General features: G+C 40.2%; 2 protein-coding genes across 3 annotated transcripts in view; both read right to left on the bottom strand.

The window, feature by feature from the left end:
* Nucleotides 1-359: 359 nt before the first annotated feature.
* Nucleotides 360-16,752, bottom strand: sel1l (SEL1L adaptor subunit of ERAD E3 ubiquitin ligase). Of its 2 annotated transcripts, none has more exons than XM_034228699.1 (21): nt 16,204-16,752; nt 16,017-16,054; nt 14,088-14,283; nt 12,091-12,258; nt 11,744-11,849; nt 11,273-11,435; nt 11,112-11,165; nt 10,934-10,993; nt 10,765-10,846; nt 10,499-10,653; nt 9,977-10,033; nt 9,824-9,892; nt 9,367-9,444; nt 4,748-4,810; nt 4,503-4,590; nt 4,148-4,296; nt 3,882-4,047; nt 3,229-3,303; nt 2,904-3,076; nt 2,347-2,490; nt 360-2,215 (listed from the first exon to the last, which is right to left on the bottom strand). In XM_034228699.1, the coding sequence occupies exons 1-21, from the start codon at nt 16,289-16,291 to the stop codon at nt 1,928-1,930; spliced, it is 2,460 nt and encodes an 819-aa protein (XP_034084590.1). In that variant the 5' UTR covers nt 16,292-16,752; the 3' UTR covers nt 360-1,927. The 2 variants fall into 2 exon arrangements, with proteins under 2 accessions (XP_034084590.1, XP_034084591.1); XM_034228700.1 differs by having other exon boundaries at nt 2,362-2,490.
* Nucleotides 16,753-17,423: 671 nt separating this feature from the next.
* The window catches only part of arhgap18 (Rho GTPase activating protein 18), a 30,719-nt gene continuing 23,219 nt past the window's right edge, over nt 17,424-24,923 (bottom strand). The window contains 14 exon segments of the mRNA XM_034228766.1: nt 17,424-19,167; nt 19,390-19,445; nt 20,004-20,019; nt 20,022-20,064; nt 20,067-20,126; nt 21,479-21,613; nt 21,718-21,924; nt 22,018-22,100; nt 22,246-22,405; nt 23,023-23,100; nt 23,310-23,401; nt 23,638-23,731; nt 24,185-24,256; nt 24,762-24,880. Coding sequence (XP_034084657.1) covers nt 19,076-19,167; nt 19,390-19,445; nt 20,004-20,019; nt 20,022-20,064; nt 20,067-20,126; nt 21,479-21,613; nt 21,718-21,924; nt 22,018-22,100; nt 22,246-22,405; nt 23,023-23,100; nt 23,310-23,401; nt 23,638-23,731; nt 24,185-24,256; nt 24,762-24,880 — 1,307 coding nt within the window. The 3' untranslated portion in view covers nt 17,424-19,075.

Below are 24,923 nucleotides of genomic sequence, written 5' to 3'. Positions count from 1 at the left end.
TTTTAGAGGCAGTTCAATGGTAAATAGGCACACTGCCCTCCTGCTTGTTCTAGAATTTACCTTTGACACAGCAGGACATGATCATACATGTTGCCACGGCAATCCAAAGCCGCTCCATAGTGCGTACGGACCAGTCAATGGGTTCCCCCTACACACTGCACAATGTGATGCTCAGCAGTACAGTCACTTTGACCCCCACCCTCTAAAGCTGAGTGACAAGCTGGGGGTCCACTGAGAGCCAACTATCAACGTCAGCAAAACAAAACCCAACACAAAATAACAACATTTCATAGGTTTTCCATAAAGTTTGTGAAGAACTTATCTTTTATACCAAACAATAAAGAAAACATTCACATCCATTAAATATCCATATATCATTTATTAATTTCTTTATAAACTTGTATTTGTGATGGTAAAAATGCAGTCTTGTCGACAAATTGAGAACTGTGTGTAGTATCTATGTTCGGAATCATTTCTCATCATGGTCCCTTTTTTACTTCATGCAGACATATGGGCGGATCACCTCTCAATAACCAACAACAAGCACGTACTGTGGAGCTGAACACATGGACTAAACTAAACTGAAAGAAAACTGCATGTGGCAAAATTAGAAGTCCCTCATGTTGTTTGGATAAATACTGTACGGCCTAAACCATGGCTTCATCTCTCAGAGTCCATCTGAGCTGAAAAGTGTAGGCAGAAATCCAACTTGGACTTTTGGTGAGGGGGTGGAATATTCTCACAAGTTATGTAACCAAACACACAGAAAAAAAAGTATCCACAAACAATTCAGAGTTTGAGGCGCTGCTTTCTTTAAGGCTGCTCCAATTTCTGCTAGTTAATTCTTAATAAACTAAAAAGAAGGCGGAAACGGGTTGAGAGAAATCATTGATATGACGACTACTAGAATGAAAATAAAGCCTGTTGATTAAATAAAATAGTAATTCATTTCATTTCACTGTGTAGATCATATTTCATTTGTTTTTTTATTCTTTTAAATATTTAAAAAGCCTATGTTCTATGATTTCACTCCCCAAAAAGACTCATTCATTTTGATCTGCATCTAGGATGAGGATTAAGCAGCTTCTCCTTCTTTGTATCTGCCATTTTGTAACACACTTCAACCCGTGTGCTCAGTATTAAATCATCTATCCTGCACAGATATCCTATCCATTAAAGTACACTGCTTTAGAGGTTACTCGCTCTCATTCTAATGATAATCACATGGCTTTAAAACATTTGAGCACATTATGTTAAATACATTTTCCTTTCTTCTTATTGCAGGTGTAAAAAGGTAATGACCCGACATATCAACTAAACAAATAACCCATTATTGCGATGCAAATTGGTTCACTCTGATAAAGAGTGGCTAAAATGAAAATGTTCAGACGACACATGCAAAAACGTTCTTTACCAACTAGCAAATAAAAATGATCTGAATTGACATTTTCCTGCCTGATATTTTTTTTCTAAATTAGGATTGAGGCAGTTCCGCTGAGTGTGATTTCCTCCAACAAAAAAAACAAAAAAAATGGGAAAGTGCGAAGAAACTAACGCACATTTTAGATTCCAACTATTTTGATTAGTCCAAACGTCCTTTGATCTGGCAACCAAAGAGCTGTTTGTCATGGTGAGAGCACAGGTGCTTCTTCTGGCAGTGTCCTGAGTCACAGACTAGCAAGTCCCAAGTCTGTGTTATCCTCCCCCAGCACTCTGTTCTGTCCAGAAACACCCCCGCTGTCTCTCTTCAGCACAGGACCAGCTCATTTTAAAAGGAGAGAGGGAGATGTGGGACTGCAGAGCTCAGCAGTCACTATCTGTCAGCTGTGGAGCGAAGAGAGGCGCTGAGGCTAGCAGGTATTCAGCTAGTGAGCGCCATCTGCTCCACGGAGAGTCTCTCACTGCCCTCGCTCCGGCTGGCCTCCTCTCACTGCTGCTCCTCCTGCTCCTCCTGGGCCGGGCCCTGGGCGTCCCCCTGGGCGTCCCCCTGGTCCTGGGGCTCGGCCTGGGGTTGCGATGGCTCTTGAGGGGGTCTGGGAGGAGGCGGGGGCGCAGGGGCGGGGGCAGGGGGACGAGGGGGAACTATGATTTGGTGCTGGCGCTGCCTGTAGGCGATGACCGTGCCCAACAGCAGGGCGATGACCGTCATGAGGTAGAGGTCCCACTCGGGGCCCAGCAGCTGGTCCAGGTCCACCTCAGTGATCAGCTCCTTTAACTGACAGGGGGAGAGGGAGGACAAAGACATTTCATTTCCCTCTAAGGAAGTGGCTTTTAACTCGGTTGCATTAACATTAAGGGTTTATTTTTAAAAAGCCAAATTGTCCCAGCTCCAGCGTGAGTACTCACATTAAGATCACTCACATTGAGATCCTGCAGGTACTGCAGAGTGTAAACCAGGCCCAGCTTGCACAGAGCCATGAACACCGGGACCTGAGCATCAGGACTGGCTTCAGCCGCCATGTCGTAGAAACGCTTGGCTAAATGGATGTCCTGCAAAACAACAAGAAACAATTCTCATCATCAATTTCTTTCTAGTATATTTGACAGCATGCAGAGATGTTTTTGTAACTTTTCTATTAGGGAAAATTGAAATGGTATGGTCAAAGAAAAAAATGGACCAATCAATAACACACATTTCCTCAAAAGCTGCACCAAGAGAAAAGGACCTTCTTGTTGTAAAATACTAAAGAACTTCAGCATTGACAACATAATGTGTGTGTTGGTGTGTGTGCATGTATGTGTCTCGCTGGGATGTTATGGTGTGTTCTGCTGTATGGAAATTTGACTGGAAAAATCTGATTTCTGAGACAGACCAGACATGAACAATAATGTGATGAGTGATTATGAGTCAACCATTGAAAACCATCTGATGTGTTAGAGTCCCAGTGCGGCTCTGTTCCCACCTGTTTGATGCCCAGCCCCTTCTCATGCATGTACCCCAGGTTAAACATGGCCTGGGCGCTGTGCTGCTGCTCGGAGGCCAGCCTGTAGTGGATGACCGCCGTCTCATAGTCCACGTCCGTCCCGTAGCCGTAGAAATGGTAGTCTCCTAGTTTTATCCTCGCCACAGTGTAACCTGGGAATGAGAATTGTTTTTTTTAGCAGCCAGGTTCAACTCCTTTTTGTAATGTTAACCAATTATACATGGATTCCAAACTTTGTGAGTGTGTGTGTGTGTGTGTGTGTGTGTGTGTGTGTGTGTGTGTGTGTGTGTGTGTGTGTACTCACCTTGTGCCGCAGCTCGGGTCCAGTGGAGCAAAGCACGAGGGTAGGTCTCATTCTCAGTGAAGATCCTCACACCTTCTGTGCGTTACAATTCATAGAAATAAGAAAGGTTAGGATGTTGTTGCTTCTCCCATAGTTGTTGGCGTGGCAACTGTTTTAGGGAGTTTGCATGATGAAAAACACACAATTTGCCCCAAAATTGGTTTCACTAAAGCAATGTTGCTGCTGCATACCAAGAAGCTAACCAACTCTGATTGTTTAAAGAATGTTTGCTTATAGAAACGTTTTTTAAACTGTTTGAGAATCAGAATTCTATATTTACTCTGGAGGAAATTGGTTTTCATAAAACATAATTCATTGTTATAATAAAATGTTTGATGAATAAGAGAATGTGCAATAAAAAATTAAATAAAGATATATATAAACAAAGGGAGTTCAAGTAAAAATGTGCACATTGTACTACAATACATAACCTGTTTTTTACACTATATATAGTAGTGTCTTATTAAGATATTAATGCTGAATGAACAGTTTAAAATGATTTTGCTGCTAGTGCCAATCTATTGACTTGCGCCTTATGCACATATCATGGGATTTGAACTAAAACACAATTCCTTTCCTTCCTGCCATGATACCAATGTCCTGCTCTCTCTTACTCTGGTCCAGGATGAAGGCCACGTTGCTCTGGGCGACCTCGTAGCCCTGCTCAGCCAGCAGCAGGTACTGCACCAGCGCGGCGTCCGGCTCTCCCTCCTTAAAGCTGCCGTAGGCCGACATGAGACGCTCTGACCAGCGGCCGCGCTCACACACGTTCTTGAAGAGCTGCAACAGAGATACACACACGTGGTATGACACAACAAAAATCGGGGTCTAAGCAACAGCGGAGTCACATCCAACAGAGAGTATATATAATTATAATCACCTCCACAGCTGTGTGGCAGGAGCGCATCACTCCGGTACCGGTGGCGTGCATCTGGGCCAGGTTGTAGAAGGCCAGGATGTGACCCGCCTGGGAGGCCAGGTTGAAGAATTTAAGCGCCTGCTTGTAGTCACGCTTCACACCAATGCCATCTGAGGAACGACAGGAAGAGGAGGATTAAAAACAGTGGATCAAATGAAAGTGTATATCATAAGAAGAAATTCAAGAGAAAGAGATCGAGGGCCGCCAAATAGAAACTGGTTATTCAATCTTCAGATGCAGTTCAATATTTACAGCAAGCAGACGCTATGAAGAGGCCGTGACACATTGTGTACCACAAACACAAGTAAGCACTCACTGTAATACATGGTGCCCAGCTGCAGCTGTCCGTCCACCCAGCCCTGCTCTGCTGCCTTCTGGAAGTACTTCAGGGCCAGCTCATAGTTCTGAAGACACACATCACACACACTTTCAAACATCTCTGATTTTAGCAAGAGGGAGTAGCTTCCAGGTGAGCAACACAGAGTAAAGGCTTAGAATCAAAAGTGCATAATAAACGTAGACATGATTTAGAAAAGGATTGTATTGTGTAAAGTTGCTTACCACCGGTACACCTCTTCCATATAGGTAGGCCATGCCTAAGCCACTCTGTCCCACTGGATTACCCTGGATTTGAAAAGAAATGTAAAAAAGCACGAGTTAATTAAAAAGGAATGCATCCAAGATATTAATGATAGTGAATCACAACTGAATAACATATCAGCTAAGAGTTCAAAGGAACAGAAACCCGTTTTCTCTTGAATAATAACTGTCATTATAACGCTCATACAAACACTAAAAGGGTACATTTTTGATGGTGTATTGAGGCCATTCAAAGGTAAAGAAATAATAATTAAAACTGCGGTCACAGAAGTGCGCGCAGTGAGGGTCGCCGGTCGTCCCGGCGTCAAGCAGAAGCGCGCGAGTCCTCCCAAATGAGCCGTTTCTCATTTCTATAATGTTCGCGTCCCAGACTCCCAGGTCCTCCGGCAGCAACCCGGAAACGGATGTCGGCGGGCCGTCTCGAAGGAAAACAAATTTCTCTAAAGGCTCGTCAAGGATCGATTATCGAGGAGGCTGTCTGGAGGAGGCGTAACCGAGGATACACTGATTTAGAGGAGAGAGGAGTGTCTCTGGAGGAGCTATAACCGAGGGTACACTGATTTAGAGGAGAGAGGAGTGTCTCTGGAGGAGCTATAACCGAGGGTACACTGATTTAGAGGAGAGAGGAGTGTCTCTGGAGGAGCTATAACCGAGGGTACACTGGAGTATTCTCCTGAGACGATTTCAGCCAACAGTGATGTTTAAAAGAGGCGTGACGCATGGCTGGACTTATGTCAACGAAGCACAGCTCTGCAAACTGTTCCTGTTGTGATTATAAGTTATTTAAGATGATCAAATGTGCATCAGACTTTCTGCCCTTTAACGTTTGTTTACTCACTAATCACATGTCCCCTGGATTTTAGGCTATTTATTATACAACTGCTTTCATTGTGAGGCGATGTTTACAGTAAGAACAGCTGCTGAGGTCAGTGCAGAAAGCAGAACAGTGTGTATAACATATATCGCTCAATAATATATGTACCAGGCCTACATTTCACACTTTATTTGTAGGCTTTAGGAGATATCTACAAATAAACAGTAGGGTTAGGGAGTGTATAGGTGTCTGTTGTAATGAATATGCCGCCAGCAAAGGGCGTTGTTGGACCTATTTTGTTCACATTATATAAGCTTCCGTTAGGCAATATTATAAGGAATCATTCTGTAAACTTTCATTGTTATGCGGATGATACTCAACTATATTTATCAATCAAGCCTGATGAAATTAATCATCTAAATAAAATTCAAGACTGCCTTAAGGACATAAAAACGTGGATGACCTTAAACTTTTTGATGTTAAGCACGACCAAAACTGAAGTTATTGTACTTGGCCCGAAGAATCTACGAAACAAATTATCTAAGGATATACTTACTATGGATGGCATTAGTTTGGCCTCCAGTGAGACTGTAAGGAATCTTGGTGTTATATTTGATCAGGATTTATCCTTTAACGCCCACATAAAATCAATTTCAAGGACCGCCTACTTCCATCTACGTAACATTGCAAAAATCAGGCATATCTTGCCTCAAAACGATGCAGAGAAACTAGTCCATGCATTTGTTACTTCAAGGCTGGATTATTGTAACTCCTTATTATCAAGGTGTACCAAGAAGTCAGTCAAGTCGCTTCAGCTGATTCAAAATGCTGCAGCTCGTGTACTAACCAGAGTTAGGAAAAGGGACCACATTACTCCTGTTCTGGCTGCCTTACACTGGCTCCCTATAGAACACAGGATAGAATTTAAAATTCTTCTTCTCGCCTACAAAGCCCTTAATGGGCAGGCGCCATCTTACCTTAAATAACTCATTATACCCTACTGTCCTACTAGGGCATTGCGTTCCAAGAATGCAGGGTTGTTGGTTGTTCCTAAAGTCTCTAAAAGTACAATGGGAGCCAGAGCCTTTTCTTATCAAGCTCCACATTTGTGGAATCAGCTTCCAGTTTGTGTTCGGGCGGCAGACACCCTATCCGTTTTTAAGAGTGCGCTTAAGACCTTCCTTTTTGATAAAGCTTATAGTTAGGGCTGATTAGATTCAGCCCCTAGTTTTGCTGATATAGGCTTAGTTTGTCGGGGGACATCTTACTTCTTCCTTCTCTCTGTCTATACCTGTGTATTCTCATGTTCCGATTAACCCAGCTTCCCCAAATTTCTTTCTTTTTGGTGTCTATATACGCCGGGATCCGGAGTCATAGATGATCCTGCGGTCCTGTGTCCTGCATCGCGAGCCCTGGATCTTGAGTCGTGGCTGTGGTCCTGGATCATAGGTCCTGGATGGATATCCTCGTGGATTAATCTTCCTATTATACACACATGCATTTCCAAACATTTGGACTACCTATGTTGCAAATGTATTATCTTTTCAATTTACACACGGCATCTATTGCACGTCTGTCCGTCCTGGGAGAGGGATCCCTCCTCTGTTGCTCTCCCTGAGGTTTCTCCCATTTTTCCCTTTAAAACTGTGGGTTTTCTCCGGAAGTTTTTCCTTGTACGATGTGAGGGTCTAAGGACAGAGGGTGTCGTATTGTCATACTGATATTCTGTACAAACTGTGAAGACCACTGAGACAAATGTAACATTTGTGATATTGGGCTATATAAATAAACATTGATTGATTGGACTAACAGTAGGTGAGTGTGTGTGTGTGTGTGTGTGTGTGGGAGTTGATGTGCCAGACAGACAGGCATGTCTCAGTAGCTTATCTGACATATAAATGGTCAAAAATTCTACATTCTCCGTTAGCCTACGAGCTCCCCGTTCGAGCGAAGGACTATTCCTTCTCAATGTAGCATGACATTGGATATGCGCTGGAATTTTTCCAAACATTTCCCTAGGAGGAGTTTGCAAAAATGTGCTTAAAATGCATGAAAAAGTCACATATTTGAAAATTGCCGAGTTTTTGGGGGGCGGGTCTAATGGAAGGCAATTTGAAATATGTCCAGATTCATAAGAGCAATGTGTATACAGCTTTTCGTGAATATCGGAAAACTATATGCGAGTAGTTTGGAGTAATTTGGAGTAATTTGTGGCATGTAAATCGTCAAAAATGGAACATTCTCCGTTAGCTTACGAGCTACTCGTTTGAGCGATCAACTATTCCTTCGCAATTTAGCATCACATTGGATATGGGCTGAACTTGTGCTGGATAGGAATTTTTTCGATCATCTCCCTAAGAGGAGTTTGCGAAAATGTGCTTAATTAAAATGGCCGACTTCTTGGGGGGCGGGGCTAATGGAAGCTAATTAGTAATATGTCCGCAATTCCATGAGGAATGTCTTTGCCAACATTTGTGAAGTTCTGAGAAACTATATGTGACTACCACACAATAGGGGGCGCTAGTGAGCAGTTTTTTTGAAGAATTACGTTTTCTTTTTACATTCTTGAAAAGGTCGTGGGCTGTGACGTGTGTCCCAAGTTTTTCGTCCGAAGCTCATTTTATGCTTTCGCAATTTAAAAAGTGTATAGGCCACGCCCACATTCTGCATTTGTTGTGACCCTTTTAATCTCAGTTTGTCCCCAGAGTATGTCTAAAAAAAAATTAAAAAAATTCGTCCATCCGTTCTTGAGTTATAAATTGGTGATGTTTTTGGCACCCCCTATAGTCCAAAATGAAAATGATTTGGTGTGCCTATTCCCCAAGACAGACTGAACCTATCCATCAAAATCTGTGATGTTTGGATACATTGTTGATGAGTTATGAGCATTTCTTTCTAAGCCCCGCCTTTTTGCGAGTACGTTTTGATTAATGGCGGCAATATTTATCGTCTGAACATGCTCATTTTCTACGGTAATGTGTCTGACCCTCCAACGATGCTGTATACGAAGTTTGGTGTGGAAAAACAAGAAATGTAAATGTAAGTGAATATTTCTCTGTTTTGAAAATTATGCTAATTAAAAAAAAGTGTGCAACATTTCAGGAGTTACGGTGCGACATTGTAAATTTAGCAGGTTGGAATATTTAACCCATTGACTCCAGAATATCACATTTTTCACCGGTCCTGGTGTCCGTGCAAAAGTGTACAAATAAGCATTGCAATATGGAATAAGAATAATAAGAATAATACCTAGGATAACAATAGGTTCCTTGCACTTCGTGCAAGGACAGCGTTGGGTCCTAGCGCTCCGTGCTCGGGCCCTAATAATTCAGAGCTTAGATCGTGTAAATTCAAGATTAAAATCTTAAAGTTACGAGTAAAGAACTTGGATGTTAACCGAGATTCCATTGATACATTTATGAGAAGAAACGGAGAATTTGAAGTGAAAGAATATTCTCTGAAATTCTGTTTACACATTCATAAGAATAAAACTAGGAAATAAGTTCGTATTTTTTTAAAGAAACCGAATTGCTTTCCATGCAAAGTAGCATCAGCCTAATTACAACCCGATTTTAGGAAAAACCACCATTGTTTCAAGTGTCTTATACTTTACATTTTTCTTTCTGCAACATTAATCTCTCATTATTCAAGATTTCTTTCTCTTTAAATGTCAAGTCCATTTTTGTTTATTTCTTCAATTTTGGTTTCGCTACAATGGTGGTGTAAATGACCCAGTTCAGATTAACATAGCAGCGTGAGTGCTCACCAGGTCAGAGGCCTTCTTAAAGTACTGCAGGGCTGTCTCGTTGTTCTGATGGAGATACTCGCTGCCTTCAGAGTACATCTGAAAAGGACACAAGGAGGGACAGATTAAATACAAATGCACTGCACCGCCCTCTAATAAACAGAAATGCCAAATCATCTCAGCAATATTTATGTTGGATTGAATATCTTGGGCTGCATCTCTCTGCTCTCCGACTCGCTGACTCGCTCTTATTCAGAATTGGAGACTTATTCATAATGTTTGCAAACTCAGAAGTGAAACAGATTGGTATAGAGAGGCGATTTTGGACAAGCTGAAGTTTGTGTTGTTATGGTAAAGAAACAATGTTGAGCTTGCTTGTCAGTGTAAAAGAAAACAACTGTAACTAAGCTGTCATTACAAACTCGTAAATCAACCCATCACCCTCCCACAGGCTGATAGAGACACAGATCTCACCCACCTTGCCGAGGAAAGCCATAGCGTGTGTATTCCCTGCATTTGCAGCCTGTGTGAAGTAGTCGTACGCCCTCTGTTGGAGAGGAGGCATCAGAAATACATTAAACGGTGCAAAAACAACAAGAACAATAAATTATGTTTTTATTATTTTATGTACCTGATGATTCTGTTCTACTCCGCGTCCTCCATGCAGGTGTAGCTGACCTAACCCCACCTATCAGGGGACACAAAGCACTTGGTTAACTTGTAAGTGAAACATGATTAGTTACATAGATGTGAAAATCCCATTTCAGATTGACCATTAACATTCACACAATGACGCCTCGTTTTTCCCAATTAAATATATGTAATATGGGTTTCAAATATGTATATTCTGACCAAATATTAACTTTCTTCATGACCAATATCAACTGCTGCCCAGCTTCCTTACCATGAGATAAATTCACTGTCAGAAGACACTCCGAGACCAGGTCAAAGTTAGAATTTAAATATACAAAATACAAGGCTACACAATGAGGCTCCGCATTGCACAGTTACATTTCTTTATCTGAAGTTCTAGAAATGGCTTCAGATGTATTGATCGTTTCTTCTCAACAACTAACCCCGATACGACCACTACATTTGATTCAGATCCCTGCATTGCATTGAACAAACACTCATTGGTGATACGATAGTTTACCTGAGCCTGCACGTCTCCTTTCTCAGCTAGAAACTGATAGTACTGGATCAGGTCCTCCTCCAACATCCCGCTGGTGGACCCCGGGTTCTCCACCTCATCCAGCAGCCGGATCCTCTGCACCGCCGAGCCCCCCGTCAGAGACACGTCACTGGCCACTGGAGGCGGGGAGGGGGAGAAGAGGAGGCAGGTGGAATAGAAAGAGTGATGAGCCCAGGAAGAGACGTCACACCTGAATATCTTATTATATCATTGGATTAGATGCTCACCTTGATTTGCCACCAGCCTGTAGTGTGTCAGTGCTGACTCACAGCTCTGAGGAACACCTACACCTCCCCAGTATCTGTATCCCTAAGGACAAGATAAAAGGAATGTCATTTTACCATACTTAGGAAATAACGACAATGAGTCCTTGCTCCACTTAGAAAATAAACTCACCAGGATCATATGGGCTACCAAGTTTCCACCCAGAGCGCCGAAAGTGTAGTAAACCAGGGCCTGGCACACAGAGAATGTAGGAAATATGTGAGGAATGGTTAGAAATTGAGCAATTGTATTACATTATTTTACAGTTTTGTCCAAAGTAGACGGATCAGTTATACAGATTCTAAAGTACCTTAGCCTGACTGGAATTAACTCCAAGTCCTGCTGCGTACAGAAAGCCAAGAGCCTGTGGAAAGGTAAACAGAGCACCATGTTACACAGCTGACTGAGGTCAAAATGGCTTGCAATATCTTTTCCAAGTGACACCTTAACATGTTTATGCGAGATCTTTACCGTCTGGGCTTTAGGCGAGCCTTCTATGGCGAGCTTCTCAAACATTTCTCTGGCCATGGTGACGTTTTGGCTCAGGTAGTCTCCAAACAACATGGCGTACCCCACCTTCTCCATGGCTTTCTGGTGGCCTTTATCCGCTATCTTCAGCAGCTTCTCGTACAATCTGAAAGAGCGGATGTAGAAGCAGAGGTGGTGTGAGTAAAGGCAGATTGACACAGGCATAATACAAATCGTGTGTACATTAACAGAACCATGATGAGATCTTAAGCAAACAAGGATGTGCCGGGCTAAGTCTCGTGCTAATAAAGCACACATAAAACAGGTATGGCCTAAACAACTCCTATAGTGTTGTTTCAACTTGAATTATTTCATAACACCATTTATTATACACATATCCAAATGTTTGTACACAAATATAGACTATATGAAAAGAGAATATTCAAAAGCTTGACAAAAGCAATAGAAACTCACTCTTTCTTCTGGGTCCTCCTGGTGGTGGCGTTGAGCATGCGCAGCACCGTCAGGTACTGCTCATCCGTCTCCTCCACCTGCAGTCGCTGCTGCGCCTCCTCCTCCGCTGAGGGAACACAAGAGAAGCCAATGAAGAATGCAGATTACAAATAAATACGTTTTCAAGTCTTTGGTAGTGAAGAGGGCAATAGTCATTCAGAAAATGAAACCAAAGAAGGTTCTTAAAGGCTTTTCATTTGATGAGGAAATAAATATTAGTAAACAGTTCTAAATATTTATTTTCATTGGGACTTCAAAATACCGGCTATCATTTGGGATATAGCAGCTAAGGTATTAGGTTCACTTACTCTCACAGAATCCCCACTTCTTCTCATAGTCATAGTGGTACTTGGTGGCGCACCACAGCCGCCCATCCCCCCGTCCGTCAGTGGTACAGTCCGAGTACTCCTTGTCCATGAAGCGGAAGGGGAAGATGCAGGGCTCTCCATGGGATGTACCACCATTCACCACAGGAACTGTATGAACAAAATATAAAATGACATGTAAGAAAAAGACAAAATAACTGGATGTTTTATGAAAACATGTAAACATTTATTAAAAATATAACCCTGTGGGGTACATTTGAAATATTATAAATGATTGTTTTAACCAGGATTGCATGTCACATCTCAAATATTGTTGTTGGCCTAGGAATCTCTGTACTGTATAAATCATTAACAAATAATTCAAGGTAACTGCTTTTTTGGGCATATAAAGACCATTACCAAGAGGTGGGTAGCTGGGTATAACTTTATCAAGCCTTCTTTTCTCAACATAAAAATATTGTTATAACAAACCACCCATTTCTCTGGATAAAGGCTTTGGATGGCAGGGTTTGCCCTTCTGCCCCATCTGCCATATACAAATGTTTATGGCAGATATGCATGGTTTGTGCGACAGACATTGGAAGTGTGAGAGGATTTAGACTATAAAACAAGAATGAAACAAGAGGGAAATCCCCCAATGCAAATTGTCCTGTGTTTTTAGAAACATACTATAATAATAATAATAATCAAGATACTCAAATAGACTATGCTGTGATATCCAATACAATGCTCTGTATATACACCTTTTCTCCCCCCTCCTCCTGTGTGTCTGTTTGTTTTATTTAGTTTGAAATAGTTTGTATTGAGTGCAAATAAAACTCATAATTGTAAAAAAAAACACAAATACTGTTACCATGTCTGCTGTGCTTATTTTAATTCCATGAAACAATAATTGGAGATGAATAGATTCAAATGAATCAAACAAAGTCTGTTAATGCTAATAACTGCAGGTAAATGCCCATCTTACAAGCTCATTCGTTTATGTGTGTGAGATGCTAGCAGGAAGCTGACAAACAATCCCCAGGTAAAATGATGTAACTGTCTGCAAGAGGAGCCACAGGTGCGAGGCGCTGTTAATTTCTCAGGGGGTTTAACCGTGTATCCAATCTGCCTCTGCGCTGGAAACCACACACACACACACACACACACACACACACACACGCACTTCGGCTCAGAGTCAGCAAAAGTGAAACAGGTCAACATTCACAATACTCAACAACTCTTCATCCGTAAAAACAGATTCTTATTATAACTATGGGAAGCCTTAAAGGATAGACAACAAAAAACCTGCTTTAAAAGCATCAAAAATAATAATAAATGTATTTTAGTATGTATCCTGTCCTTTTTATACCTGCAACTGCATGTTGAAAGGTCTCAAAGCTGCTCCACTATTCCATCTGTTCCTTGCTTTAAATGGACAGGCAAAAACCACTACTCAAAAGCCGGTGAGCTAACAGTGACAGAAGAAATGCCAGCTCATGTCTCGCACAGACATTTCAAAAGCCAAGAAAAACATACCATCGCCAAGAACAAGAGCATGTGTTCGGTAGTTAAAATACAGAGGTTCAAATTCAGTTCACAACATTCAGGGTAGCACGTTTAAAAAACACAACTACTTATTGTCATTATATTGACCTATTGCAATATGAAACACGAATTTGGGGCTATTAAATGTTTTGCATCATTATTATCAATGACATTTATAAAATATATATTAAATGATTATGGTCTGTAGAATATAGTTTATATTTAGCCTTTAACAAATATTGTACTTCCTGCAATCTGAATATTGCACTTTTATTTTGATCAAAAATCCATTCGTTGTGCAGCCCTACAACAAATTGCACTCAACATTAAGCCATGTTTAAGCATTCTGCATACTTGGTTGAACTGAGTGCAAAGCTAACTACTAAAGCTCTGTTGCTGCACCTAATGAAGCATTTAGAGTTTATCGTTTAAGATACATTTTCAGTCCTTACTCTCTTTGGGTTTCTCCTCAACAGGAGGAGGCTGCTCAGGCAGGTCCTCCTTCTCCTCTCCCTCAAGTCCTTCCTCAGGTGACGGTTTCTCCTCTTCTGGCTGCGAGATTTCATGACGAGAGGTCACAGAGGCACCGGCCACAACCTCCCCTGCCAGGCGGACGTCTTCCTCTTCACCGTCTGGGTCATGGTAAGACTGGAGAGATGACCGAGATGTTATTATAAAGGAAACCGGAAATGCAGGTTGTGTACAGGTTCTGATACTGCAGTCGTGGATGGTTGTGTTACAGAACAATTGATGTACAGGTAATTTGCTAACTTAACATTTACTGAAAGTTATTTCTGGTAAACTTGTTGAATATGTATTGAATCGGCTTAAGTTGATATACTTGATGGCAACTCCTTAGAAATATTACAGGTAATATTTGCTTGCAACTGTAGAAGTTAATCTGTACACACATATTAATATGTTGTAATTGTATACAAAGTTAGCCCCCTTTTCCTCGTCCTTTAATGTACCAGGATATCCATGTAGCTATGATGGTTTTTTACACTAAAAATGTCATAAGCTCTTATTACGGCCTCAAGTGTTTCTCCTTTACATTGTTAACATATGCAAGTGACAGTTCTAAGACTTTTACATTATCAAGGGAAGATAATAATAGATTATGTGCAGATTTCAATCTTAAGGTTTTTTTTGGATGCAGATTAAACAGTGAAAAATACCAGTTTTCTGATGGTTGAAAAGACTAAAAGAAGAATCTTTTTTCAGCAATACAATTGTATTCACAACACCACAAGTTGTTGTTGTTTATCTTTTTCAATTAATTGTTTGTTTCAGTTGCGTAATTGCCAGGTCATATTCACATAACCCTAACAAATGAGAAACAGATCACTGGATTTCAAAGCTGCTTAACAGAAGCACACTCCAACAACATACAGATTAGGGCTGCACGATATATCGTGTCGTGACGATAATCGCGATATTCACATCGCAGGACGTGCGATTTTTTTTTATTATTATTTTTTATATATATATATTTTTAGGATGTGCGATATTAAGTAGGCAAATTAACTCAAACACGTCATGTTACAATTATTTTTGCTGCTTGCTACAAAAGGAAAACTCGCGCGGCTCATGTCAGCGGTACTTGAGTGAGTGACATGCAGGCTCTGCATGCACAGCAAACCACAATCAAATCTCCAAAGCAAACGGACCCGGTGATTAAAGGTAAAAACACTGAATAAAGTAGTTTCATGTGTTTCTCCAGGGCAGTTCGGCGCTGCTAACCGAGCTAGCTCAGCTTGTTGCTCTGATAACTTAAGATCCAGACATCCATGACTAAAATCCTTCATCCGGTTAAATATTGTTGAAAAAAATACTAATTGTATATTATTAAAGTTCAAGAAAGGATGGTTTGTGAAAAAAAACATTAAAAAACGGTCTTTTCTTCAATTCCTGTATGTTTTCATATCGCAATATATATCGCAGGGGGGAAAAAATCGCAATGTCAGTTTTTTCCAATATCGTGCAGCCCTAATACAGATGTACCCGTGTTTTGTTTTGTACTGTGTTAATTGGTAATTATGTGATGAAAGAATATATTGTGTCTTATCTCCAAATGTTTCGAAGAGTTGGAGACACAGGTATATATTAAAATGCAATTGTACCAAAGTGTGATTAGTAGAAGTACTCTGGAAATGTTCCCAAGCATTTAGTTAACACCTAAGTTAAGTATATTTAAAATATATATTTAGGTAGTAGTTCGGATAGTCTTGAATCAATCCATTGCTGTAGTCTAAACATCTCTCAGTATCAACATAACCTTTGCAATTATATCAACAGTTGTTTGCATCACATACAACAGAAACATATTCATTGACCCCCAGGGTTTGATGAGGATCATTATAAAATAGCTTATGACATACCTTTAGTTCTGGCCCGTCGTTCCCCTGTTGCTCTTCATCTGAAAGGTATTAATAAGGGAGAGTAAACACAGTGTAAACTTGAGATGGATGAATCTGTTAGCTAAAAATAAACAGCAGCTTGAAACAGTTGAAGAAACGTAGACACTTCTGTCTGCGCACATATTAAACAGTTGAATGTCACACTTACCAGCTGTTATTCCTTTGACGAAGACTATCAGCAGAATGGTGAACAAATACAAGGTTCTTGCCGTCTTAAAATACCTTTTATAGCCCATTGTTGTTGATGTCGACAAGCTAACGCTCTGCTAGCTGTAGCTGCTGCTACTTCTATCGCCAAACATTTACAGTTGGGTCACACTATAATATTCAGCTTAAATAAACTCTCCGACGCTCAACAAAACGGAACCGTGTTGTCTTGATATAAACCCTAGTTGACTTTAGCTCCTGTGGCTGTCAAACAAGCTAACAGATTTCGATGCAACTTGCGCTAGCAGAGTTGTAACTGACGTTTAACGTTAGCTAGCTAACACGCTAGTGTTACATAGCCACACGAAAGACCAACCAAACAGCGCAATATTATGAATGAGACGCAACTCCTTAGTGTAATAAATGGTTTCCTACTACCTCTCGGTACTCTCAATCATCCAAGTTTTACAGCGACATGCAAGGCTTTTTATTTATATTAACCAGATACTACTTAGCTACCCATGTTAAGCTCCTACTACTGATCGAGACTTCCTATTCCCTCATTTGGACCAATCACAGCGCGTTCCGTTTGACAGTAGCCAATGAGCGGTCACCTACGCTGTATCAGCGAATCAGGTGCGTACACAATTTAGTTTCCAGTTGATGGGTTTGTCCGGTTTGTCCACGACACCAATACAGGTTAAGAAGATAATCACAAGTGCATACACTGTACAGTGAATCCGCATGTAAAGCATGTGTATTATTTTGTTGCAGAAAGGCAATTTTGAAAAAGGACCTGAATTGTTTATTTCCAAGTGTCATATTTGGTTTGTGTGTTGTTTCGAGTCAACAAAATGAGACAAGTACCGTAACAAGTGGGTTAGCAATCGTAAAAAAACTGATAGGTAAAATGTAATCTCTAAACTAATTGTGATATATTACTATATTACATTTAAGCTGTATGATTGCTCTCCTCAAACCACCGTATGAGTAGGCTCATGCCTATGTTTATCCACCTCAAGCATGAGAATAACATCAGACTAGGGCCATTCATTCTCACAGGAAATTAGCATGGCTCTCTACTGGTGGAGAAAGGGAAGTTAATGTAAGGAGGTATGCACATTTAACAGTGGAAATAATTGAGTTAATATGAAACGCAGAAATGTGTTAAATTGAAACACGAAAAATACATTCAAAGTATTTTGCACACATAAACACAAGCAGATGTGTTAATGAATAACTACATGTTTATTTACAGGCTGCTTTAGTGGTCATTCCAGAGGCAGTAATAAGACATTATTATTTGAATAACATTCACAGTAAACAAGATAATACAAGGCAGGGAGATGACACATTATTTGTACCCCACAGCTTTCCACAAGAGAAATATAAGTCATGTTTGACTTTATGGTGCAGATATGATCCTCCAGAGGCAAGGAGAAATCACACAGAATAGGGTTGCATTTATATTGAAAGCCAAGAGAAGCACAGCTATATGCCAAAAAGATAAAACGGAGAGATTTTCCATTCCCGTATTAATACAACCGTTTCCAGAGTATAGAGCAAAAACACGAAACAACTTAAGACAGGAAATGTAGTGTTCTTGAACTGTTCATGTGAAAGTGTATAATTAAAGAAGGCCATTTATACAGTCGGCTATTCATTCCTTTAAAATGATCAAGTCTTTGGTACAAAACTTGAAAGGCAATTGACGAATTTCATGTAAGCAAACACAGAAGCTATCATACATACAAATGTGTTTTTTCACATTTGTACACTGGCAAGTAGCAGTTTTGGATGATGGCTCACACATTAACACACTCAAACATCAACGTTTCAAAAGATGTAATGTACACCAATGTTAATGTACTAAAAAAAAGGTGATGTTGTCAATGCGTGCCCTGGTTAACCGTCAGAAACAACATCATTATGAAAGGTTTTGGAGTCACTGTTTGGCCCCCTCCCTCACTTCTAACTTACAGTACAGTAGTAATTCATCACTTTTCCACTCGATGACGATCCCATCCAGCTTATGACCCTTTAATATACACACATTCACTTTAATGTTCATCCCAACTAGTTACAGTGAAGTGCTTGGATATATTCACATTCAATTATGTAACCATACATTAAAATGTCAGGGCTTTAATATAAATAAATTAAAAGCCAATGTTATCAAATTAGTTATTCATAAAAAAACATGTCATTATGTTACGTAATTGAATCACGATTAAATACATTTTTTATATTTTTTTATTGTCCCAATCTATATTATTCCAGAATATTATTGCAGGCACAACAAAGTGATTAGTGGCAATAAATCACAGTATAAAACTGCAATACTCACAAGTATCACATAATATTAGGAATCACGGTGTGGCCCAAGTGCTGGGACGACCTGGGTGAAATAATGTATTTCCACCAAAAAGAAAAACAGTGGCTTTCAGGCCTCCATAGATGAAATGTATTAAAAAACAAGTGGTTTTCTTTAACCTGGACCACTCTCTGCTACTGTAGGCTTATGGTACCTGAATCCAAAAATGCCAACATGTAGCATAAGGCAGCGAGGAGACAACTGGGAAAGTCTGTGATATTCTAAATCGAAGCACATCATTTTCTTTTTCTTGTCTGAATATGTGGTCAACAAGCAATTCAACATTGACATTGGACTACTCATTGCTCTACTCAAACCAATAAGATGAAAGCATGCAACCACTTGCGTTTAAAAAATGAACACGTTGCTACATGCAAATGTTCTAAGTAGTCTCAAAACCAGCAGAAACCACAGAGAACCAGGTGGTGTCTCCTCTAAAAAGGACCCAGTGGTGAACATTTGGTGCAGTCCATTCTCCAGCAGGGCATGATGGTAAGAGTTATCTGTGCACAGCTCTGATGACCCATTCTGCAGTAGGGTTCAGCTCGAAGAGGTCTTTCATGTATGTTTCTCCATCCAGACATCGCTCCTCTGAGGGGACAACAGCCAGAGAGGAGGGGGGGCAGAGAGAGACACATAATGGAGTTACAACAATGATTGATTACTGCACTTGTCTCATACCTTTACACTCATAACAGGAAGTACGTTTTTCCTCAATCAGGCCTGCCTCGTGGCTCACTAGCAAGGTTATTAGCAGAGAATACTAATGATTGACATTGTAATATATTCGTTTGTAGCAGGAGCTAGACTTACTGATGTTTCCACCAATCTCATAGAGACACAGCTCTTCTTGTTCCACTGCCACTGAACTGCAGGGAAGAAGAAAGAAAAAGCGAGAAAGAGAAAGAGCTAAAAGGTAGAACAGGCATTTTTTTTAGGGGTGGTGTTGAATAAATTCCCTTACTGTATATTATTTTGCCATTTTTTTTATTTAAGTGATCGAAAAAGGGAAACCAACCTGCCAGAATTTGAAAAAATACAGTCCCCCACAATGTTGCGAATAGTTTAAACTGATGCTACTGTAGCTACTGCCTTAAGCAACTGAAAGGCTAAACTTATAGCAACAGTCATTTTCTGTATTTGTAAGTCTTTGCTGATATTGTCAGACTCTTTTTATTTTAGTCAGTCTTACTTTTTAGTCAGCAAACAAAAGGAGCTCTCTTAAATGAGCTGTGATTGGCCAAAGTCTACCTTTTTTTAAAGAGGATTCTATACATCTCTCAGACCAACACAATTCCAATATGCTCAAATCAAAAGGTTATTATACTGCCTACCCCAGATTTAAGGCAACATGAAGAGAGGTCAGGCCTCATATTGATAAGATAAAGTACCGTGTGTGTTGGTACAGTGCTGCATGTAGACATTACCTGTCCTGGCTGAGGAGCGTGTTAAAACATCAGCAGCCTGCAACTCTCCAGTAAAGCTGAACTTGCCATGGACACTTTATTGAACTGTGGAGCTTGAACTCGAATAAATCCCTGTGAGCTCTCCTGGTTGGAAATACCGACGGAGACAACAGAGAGGGAGACAGATAAACATACAGTCCATTATGTGTCATGAAACACGTTTAAAAGGAAACATTGTGGACTCATTACACACACACACACACACACACCCCACACACACACACACACGACACACACCACACACACACACAACACACACAAACAACACACACAACCCACACACACACCACAACACACCACACACACACACCTACACACACACACACACACACACACACACACACACACACACACAACACACACACACACACACACACAACACCACACACCCACACACACACCACACCACACACACACACACACACACACCACACACACACACACTTCACTGCAAGAATGAGGAACTAGGACATTCCTGCTCTGCTGTTTAACAAACTGCAGACTCGGTTTGGTCTAAAAGCACTTAGCTGAGAATGACAAGTGTTTCCCGTGGTTAATCACTATCCCACTATATTGTTAAGGGAGAACAGCAATTGTATTAATTGCTAGGATACGTAAATGTCCCCTCTGTGGGACTAATAAAGGTATTCTGATCCACAAGAAGCGACTGTGGAAGCAAAAAAAAATCGAATGTGTTCTCATTACTATTATATACGTCCACGTAAAATAAATATACTGTATATATAGTTATTGTCAGTTTGTTTGCTCTTAATGCCAACATGTTGCACTAACAGACTGTAGAAAGGATTGCACCAAGAGAACAAAATACCCACATATCATTCCTACATTTCACCACTAGATGTCACTGTTTCTCCACAGGCTATTGAGAAATAGTTCTGCTTTAGTCAGAGTCTGGTTTAAATAGTTTCCTACCATTTCAATTGAACTTCAATTACATTTTATAGCACTGCCATACGTGGTCAAAAAACATGGCCGTCCTGAAAAGTGTTTCGCTTCATTAACATTGTTGACATTGACTCCTTTTTGTAGAACTAGATTCCAGGCTGCAAATGTTTCTGACTCTACAGCATTGGCAAGTCCAAAAGTAAAACTGCATTTTTTATAAAATAGATGAAATTATTTCAGAAATTCACTTGTGTTGTTTTTATATAAGGAAATACTTTAAAAAAGGCACACAAGAGAAGATCTCATTTGTGTTGAAGAGCCCTCTGACATCAATTGTAAAGCACCATGAAGTACACTTATATGAACACAATAAAAAAAAAGTTGTATCTGGGAAACCTCTGTATGTAAAAGAAATGTGGTACAATCAAAATTAAAACATTTAGAGAAACCTTTGCTGTGGCTCTGAAACCTTCACTGGTTCTAATGTATTCCCACTGACCTCTACATGACCCCTACATTTAAACTCCTACCTCAGGAACAGCCTTCTCTGGTGGTTTGTCTGTGGTCATCTTCTTCAGCAGCTTCCTCACGGCTCTCTCTTTGTATTGTTTCCGATGACTTTCCATGTTCTGTTGTCTGACCTGGGTCATAATGAACTTTGGGATCTGGAGATAAGACACAGTGAACAGGAGATCTTATAACCTTGTTACACACTGACCCATCCTCCACACAAATATATATAATATAATGTCATTTTTTGAATGCTTACTGTCCACAGAAGATTCTGGTATCGAATCAGCAGCCGGACGATGTGAGCTATGCTGGTTGCCATGGAGAACTCCTGCTGTTCAGTCACCTTGGAACGGAAGCCTTTGAACATGAAGATGTTGGGCGCCATGACGACAGAGACATTGTTGAGAGTCATTTTATTCTTGTCCTGGTGGTCGATCACACGGTGGAAAAACTCCACTAATGCCTAGGGGGAAGCAAACACAATCCATTTGACAAATATAATTATCAAAGGGTTTTGATTTGTATTTACTGAAGGGAAACACGAGTGTGTATTTACCTTCAAAGTGTCCCGGTTGGCCTCAGGTAACAAAAGGATGAGCAGATTCAAAGCCTGCAGCTGCTGCTTCTTAGTGGGGAACTCTACAAACACACAAACACAAACACAAACACACACACACACACACACACACACACACACACACACACACACACACGGAAGGGTTTAATGCAGGTTAATGTGGGAGTAAATCAAGCAGAATACTTCATGAACAGATGCCACACGTACTGTTGACGGCAAAAAAAGCGTTTAGGTACTCCACAGTCAGCAGAGGGAGGGGTAACTCCCTGATGAACAGCTTCAAAAGGCTGGCGGCATCGTGCTGCTTTAACTGCTGCCATGGAAACGTCCCGTCGTAGAAAGACGTCTCGAACTCCTGGCACAGCAACTGGATTTGGGACAGAAACACACAGGAAAGCTTTTTTTTATTACATTATCACTAAAACGTACATATTATAGACAGGCTTTTCAGTATGAATCATTTGTAAACATACTTTTTAGTCACTCACTTTATCGTATTAAAGTTGTAAAATGTTAATCTATACGACTGTTATTTCATAAAATGATTTACTTTCCTTGTAAAATGTTTTTACGTTTTTTATAAATCATAAAAAAAAATCTGATTAGGTTCTAACATATTATTCTATTTTATTGTTTAATTTACTTTGCTGCTATTAAGTTGTAATTGTTTTATTATGTAGTACTATTACTGATTGAATTGCCTTTTAATACATTTTTATATTTGGTATTGTCTCATGCATTTGTCTCAGACTGTTATATTGTTTAAGCCTCTCCTGTTTTCAAAAGTCTAAGTCTTGTTCTTTCTTATCTTATTATAACAGCTATCTGTTAAGCCCATTTTACTACCACTTGGATGAAGTATGAAGGTGTAATACTAATAAAATGTGATTATTGATTGATGCTATTGCTAATGCTATTGCCACACCTACCAATCTTAGCATGTTACAGTGTCTGTAGTGATGGTGTTAAAATGCTTAAACAAACCTTGACTCTCGTGGCTGCTCCAGGGATCCGTAGCAGCCCCTCTGTGTCCAACCCTTCCTCCTCTATATGATTAATGAGCTAGGAATAAGAAAGAGGGATACACAGGTTAAACATCACAAGCAGAAAAAGTCAGTTCCATATTTGTTAGGTTCAGGTTGCATTGTGGGTAGTGTAAATTGATTCATTGACATATCCCTGTTGAATAATCAATGACTGTTTCCCCTCATCATAGCTGTAATGGTGAATCGTCCTCATCTCAGACTGATGTGATTGACTGATGGACTCACCCTCTGCAGTATTAATGGCACTTTGGTCCCAGGAGCCCGTCTGTGGTCTTGTTCCAATAAAGTGACAAGAGGAACACCAAACAGGCCACTCTCTGCACACAAACAAGCACAAATATTTAGTAAAACAGTCGTACATTGCATGTTTACCTGGAATAAATAGCTATTTGTAATTCATTTTAGCTCTTTTTAATGACTTTGTCTTTCCATATATCCCTTTATGTGTGTCCATAAATACTTTACATGTGTGTGTGTTCACTTTGTATGTCTTCGTTTGTGTCTCTCTGCAGGTCAGAGTGTGTCAATACAGTTCGTATGTGTGTGTGTTTACCTTTAGTTTTAACTTTGACAGCTTTGTCTGCCTTCAGGTCGATCCCAGCAGTATCGAACAGGGCAGTCGACTCCACGAGCACCAGCCTGCGCACCTGACAGAACGTTACAGAGAGAGAACAAATATTTATAAACTCTTATTGGGCAATTTGTCCCAGAAAGGCATTATCATATAATAAATATAAATCATGATATTTTGGTTATTAATTTACTAGGACAAGCATTGCGGCCATGAAGCAAGGACATGGGAACAGTCAAATACACCAAAACTTAATTCATGACGATCGACAATAAACCAAAAATGTGGAAGAATTTAGCTTTACACCAAAGAAAAATGTAAGAAAACGGAACAAGATTTAGCCGAACAACAGATGTAAAATAACACATTTTAAACTATTATTTAATAAATGTTCTAATCTAACTAAAAAAACATATTTCAAAAAAGGGGCTATGGACTGTGAACTAAACCATTGAATGAAAGATGATCATTGAAACATTGCAATTAGTTTAGTTAATTATTGCATCCACACATCATTTCCCTCACTAACCTTTTTCATATCCAGAGGAGACAGATCTCCTATTCTGGTCTGACCTGTTTTATCTCGGAGCAACTTAAAGTTCTGCAGAGGAAAAATAAAAAGAGAGAGGGAGACAGAAGGGCGTCAGTGACTGTGGGAGAAAATATTAAAAAGTAAACACTCTGCCAAATTAATTTACAACTGTATTTCTTTCCATATGAAGGTTGAATGAAGGCTGAACACATGGGACAGTGGACAGCTTCAACCAGCAGATGGCAGTACAGACCAACACTCAATGCCAGCTTTTATTAGAATGAACAAATACACTTTATCACACCTAAAAGTGCAAAGTGAGCATTAACAAAATCCTTATCTCTGGAAATCATTGACTCACAACATTAAATATTACATGATATAATCACTATTATTACCCTGCCCTAAATGCAATTCAAAATTGACCTTTCTATCATTGCGCATTCAATCAGTGCACGCAGTTGATTTATTGTGACTTCCCCATTGGCTGATTGTATCAGCAAAGACACACAGCTGAGGAAGTGAATTGGCACTTAGCCTTCAGTTATTGTGTGTGTACAGGTGTGTGACTCACTGGTAGTTTGTCATCAGGTGAGTTTGGGCTAGCGGTGACCTTTGCCCTTTGGTGGTTGTCCCTGTAAGTGAGCGCCTGCTCGGAAAACGCCACTTCAACGTTCAGTTCTGTCTCCGTTTCTGCAGTTAGACATGCATAAAAAGAATAAAACATACGACCACA

The sequence above is a fragment of the Gymnodraco acuticeps genome, unplaced genomic scaffold (assembly GCF_902827175.1).
Source record: "Gymnodraco acuticeps unplaced genomic scaffold, fGymAcu1.1, whole genome shotgun sequence".
Classification (NCBI taxonomy): Eukaryota; Metazoa; Chordata; class Actinopteri; order Perciformes; family Bathydraconidae; genus Gymnodraco; species Gymnodraco acuticeps.
The sequence above is the reverse complement of the archived record's forward strand: the minus strand, read 5'-3'. Positions and strand labels throughout refer to the sequence as shown.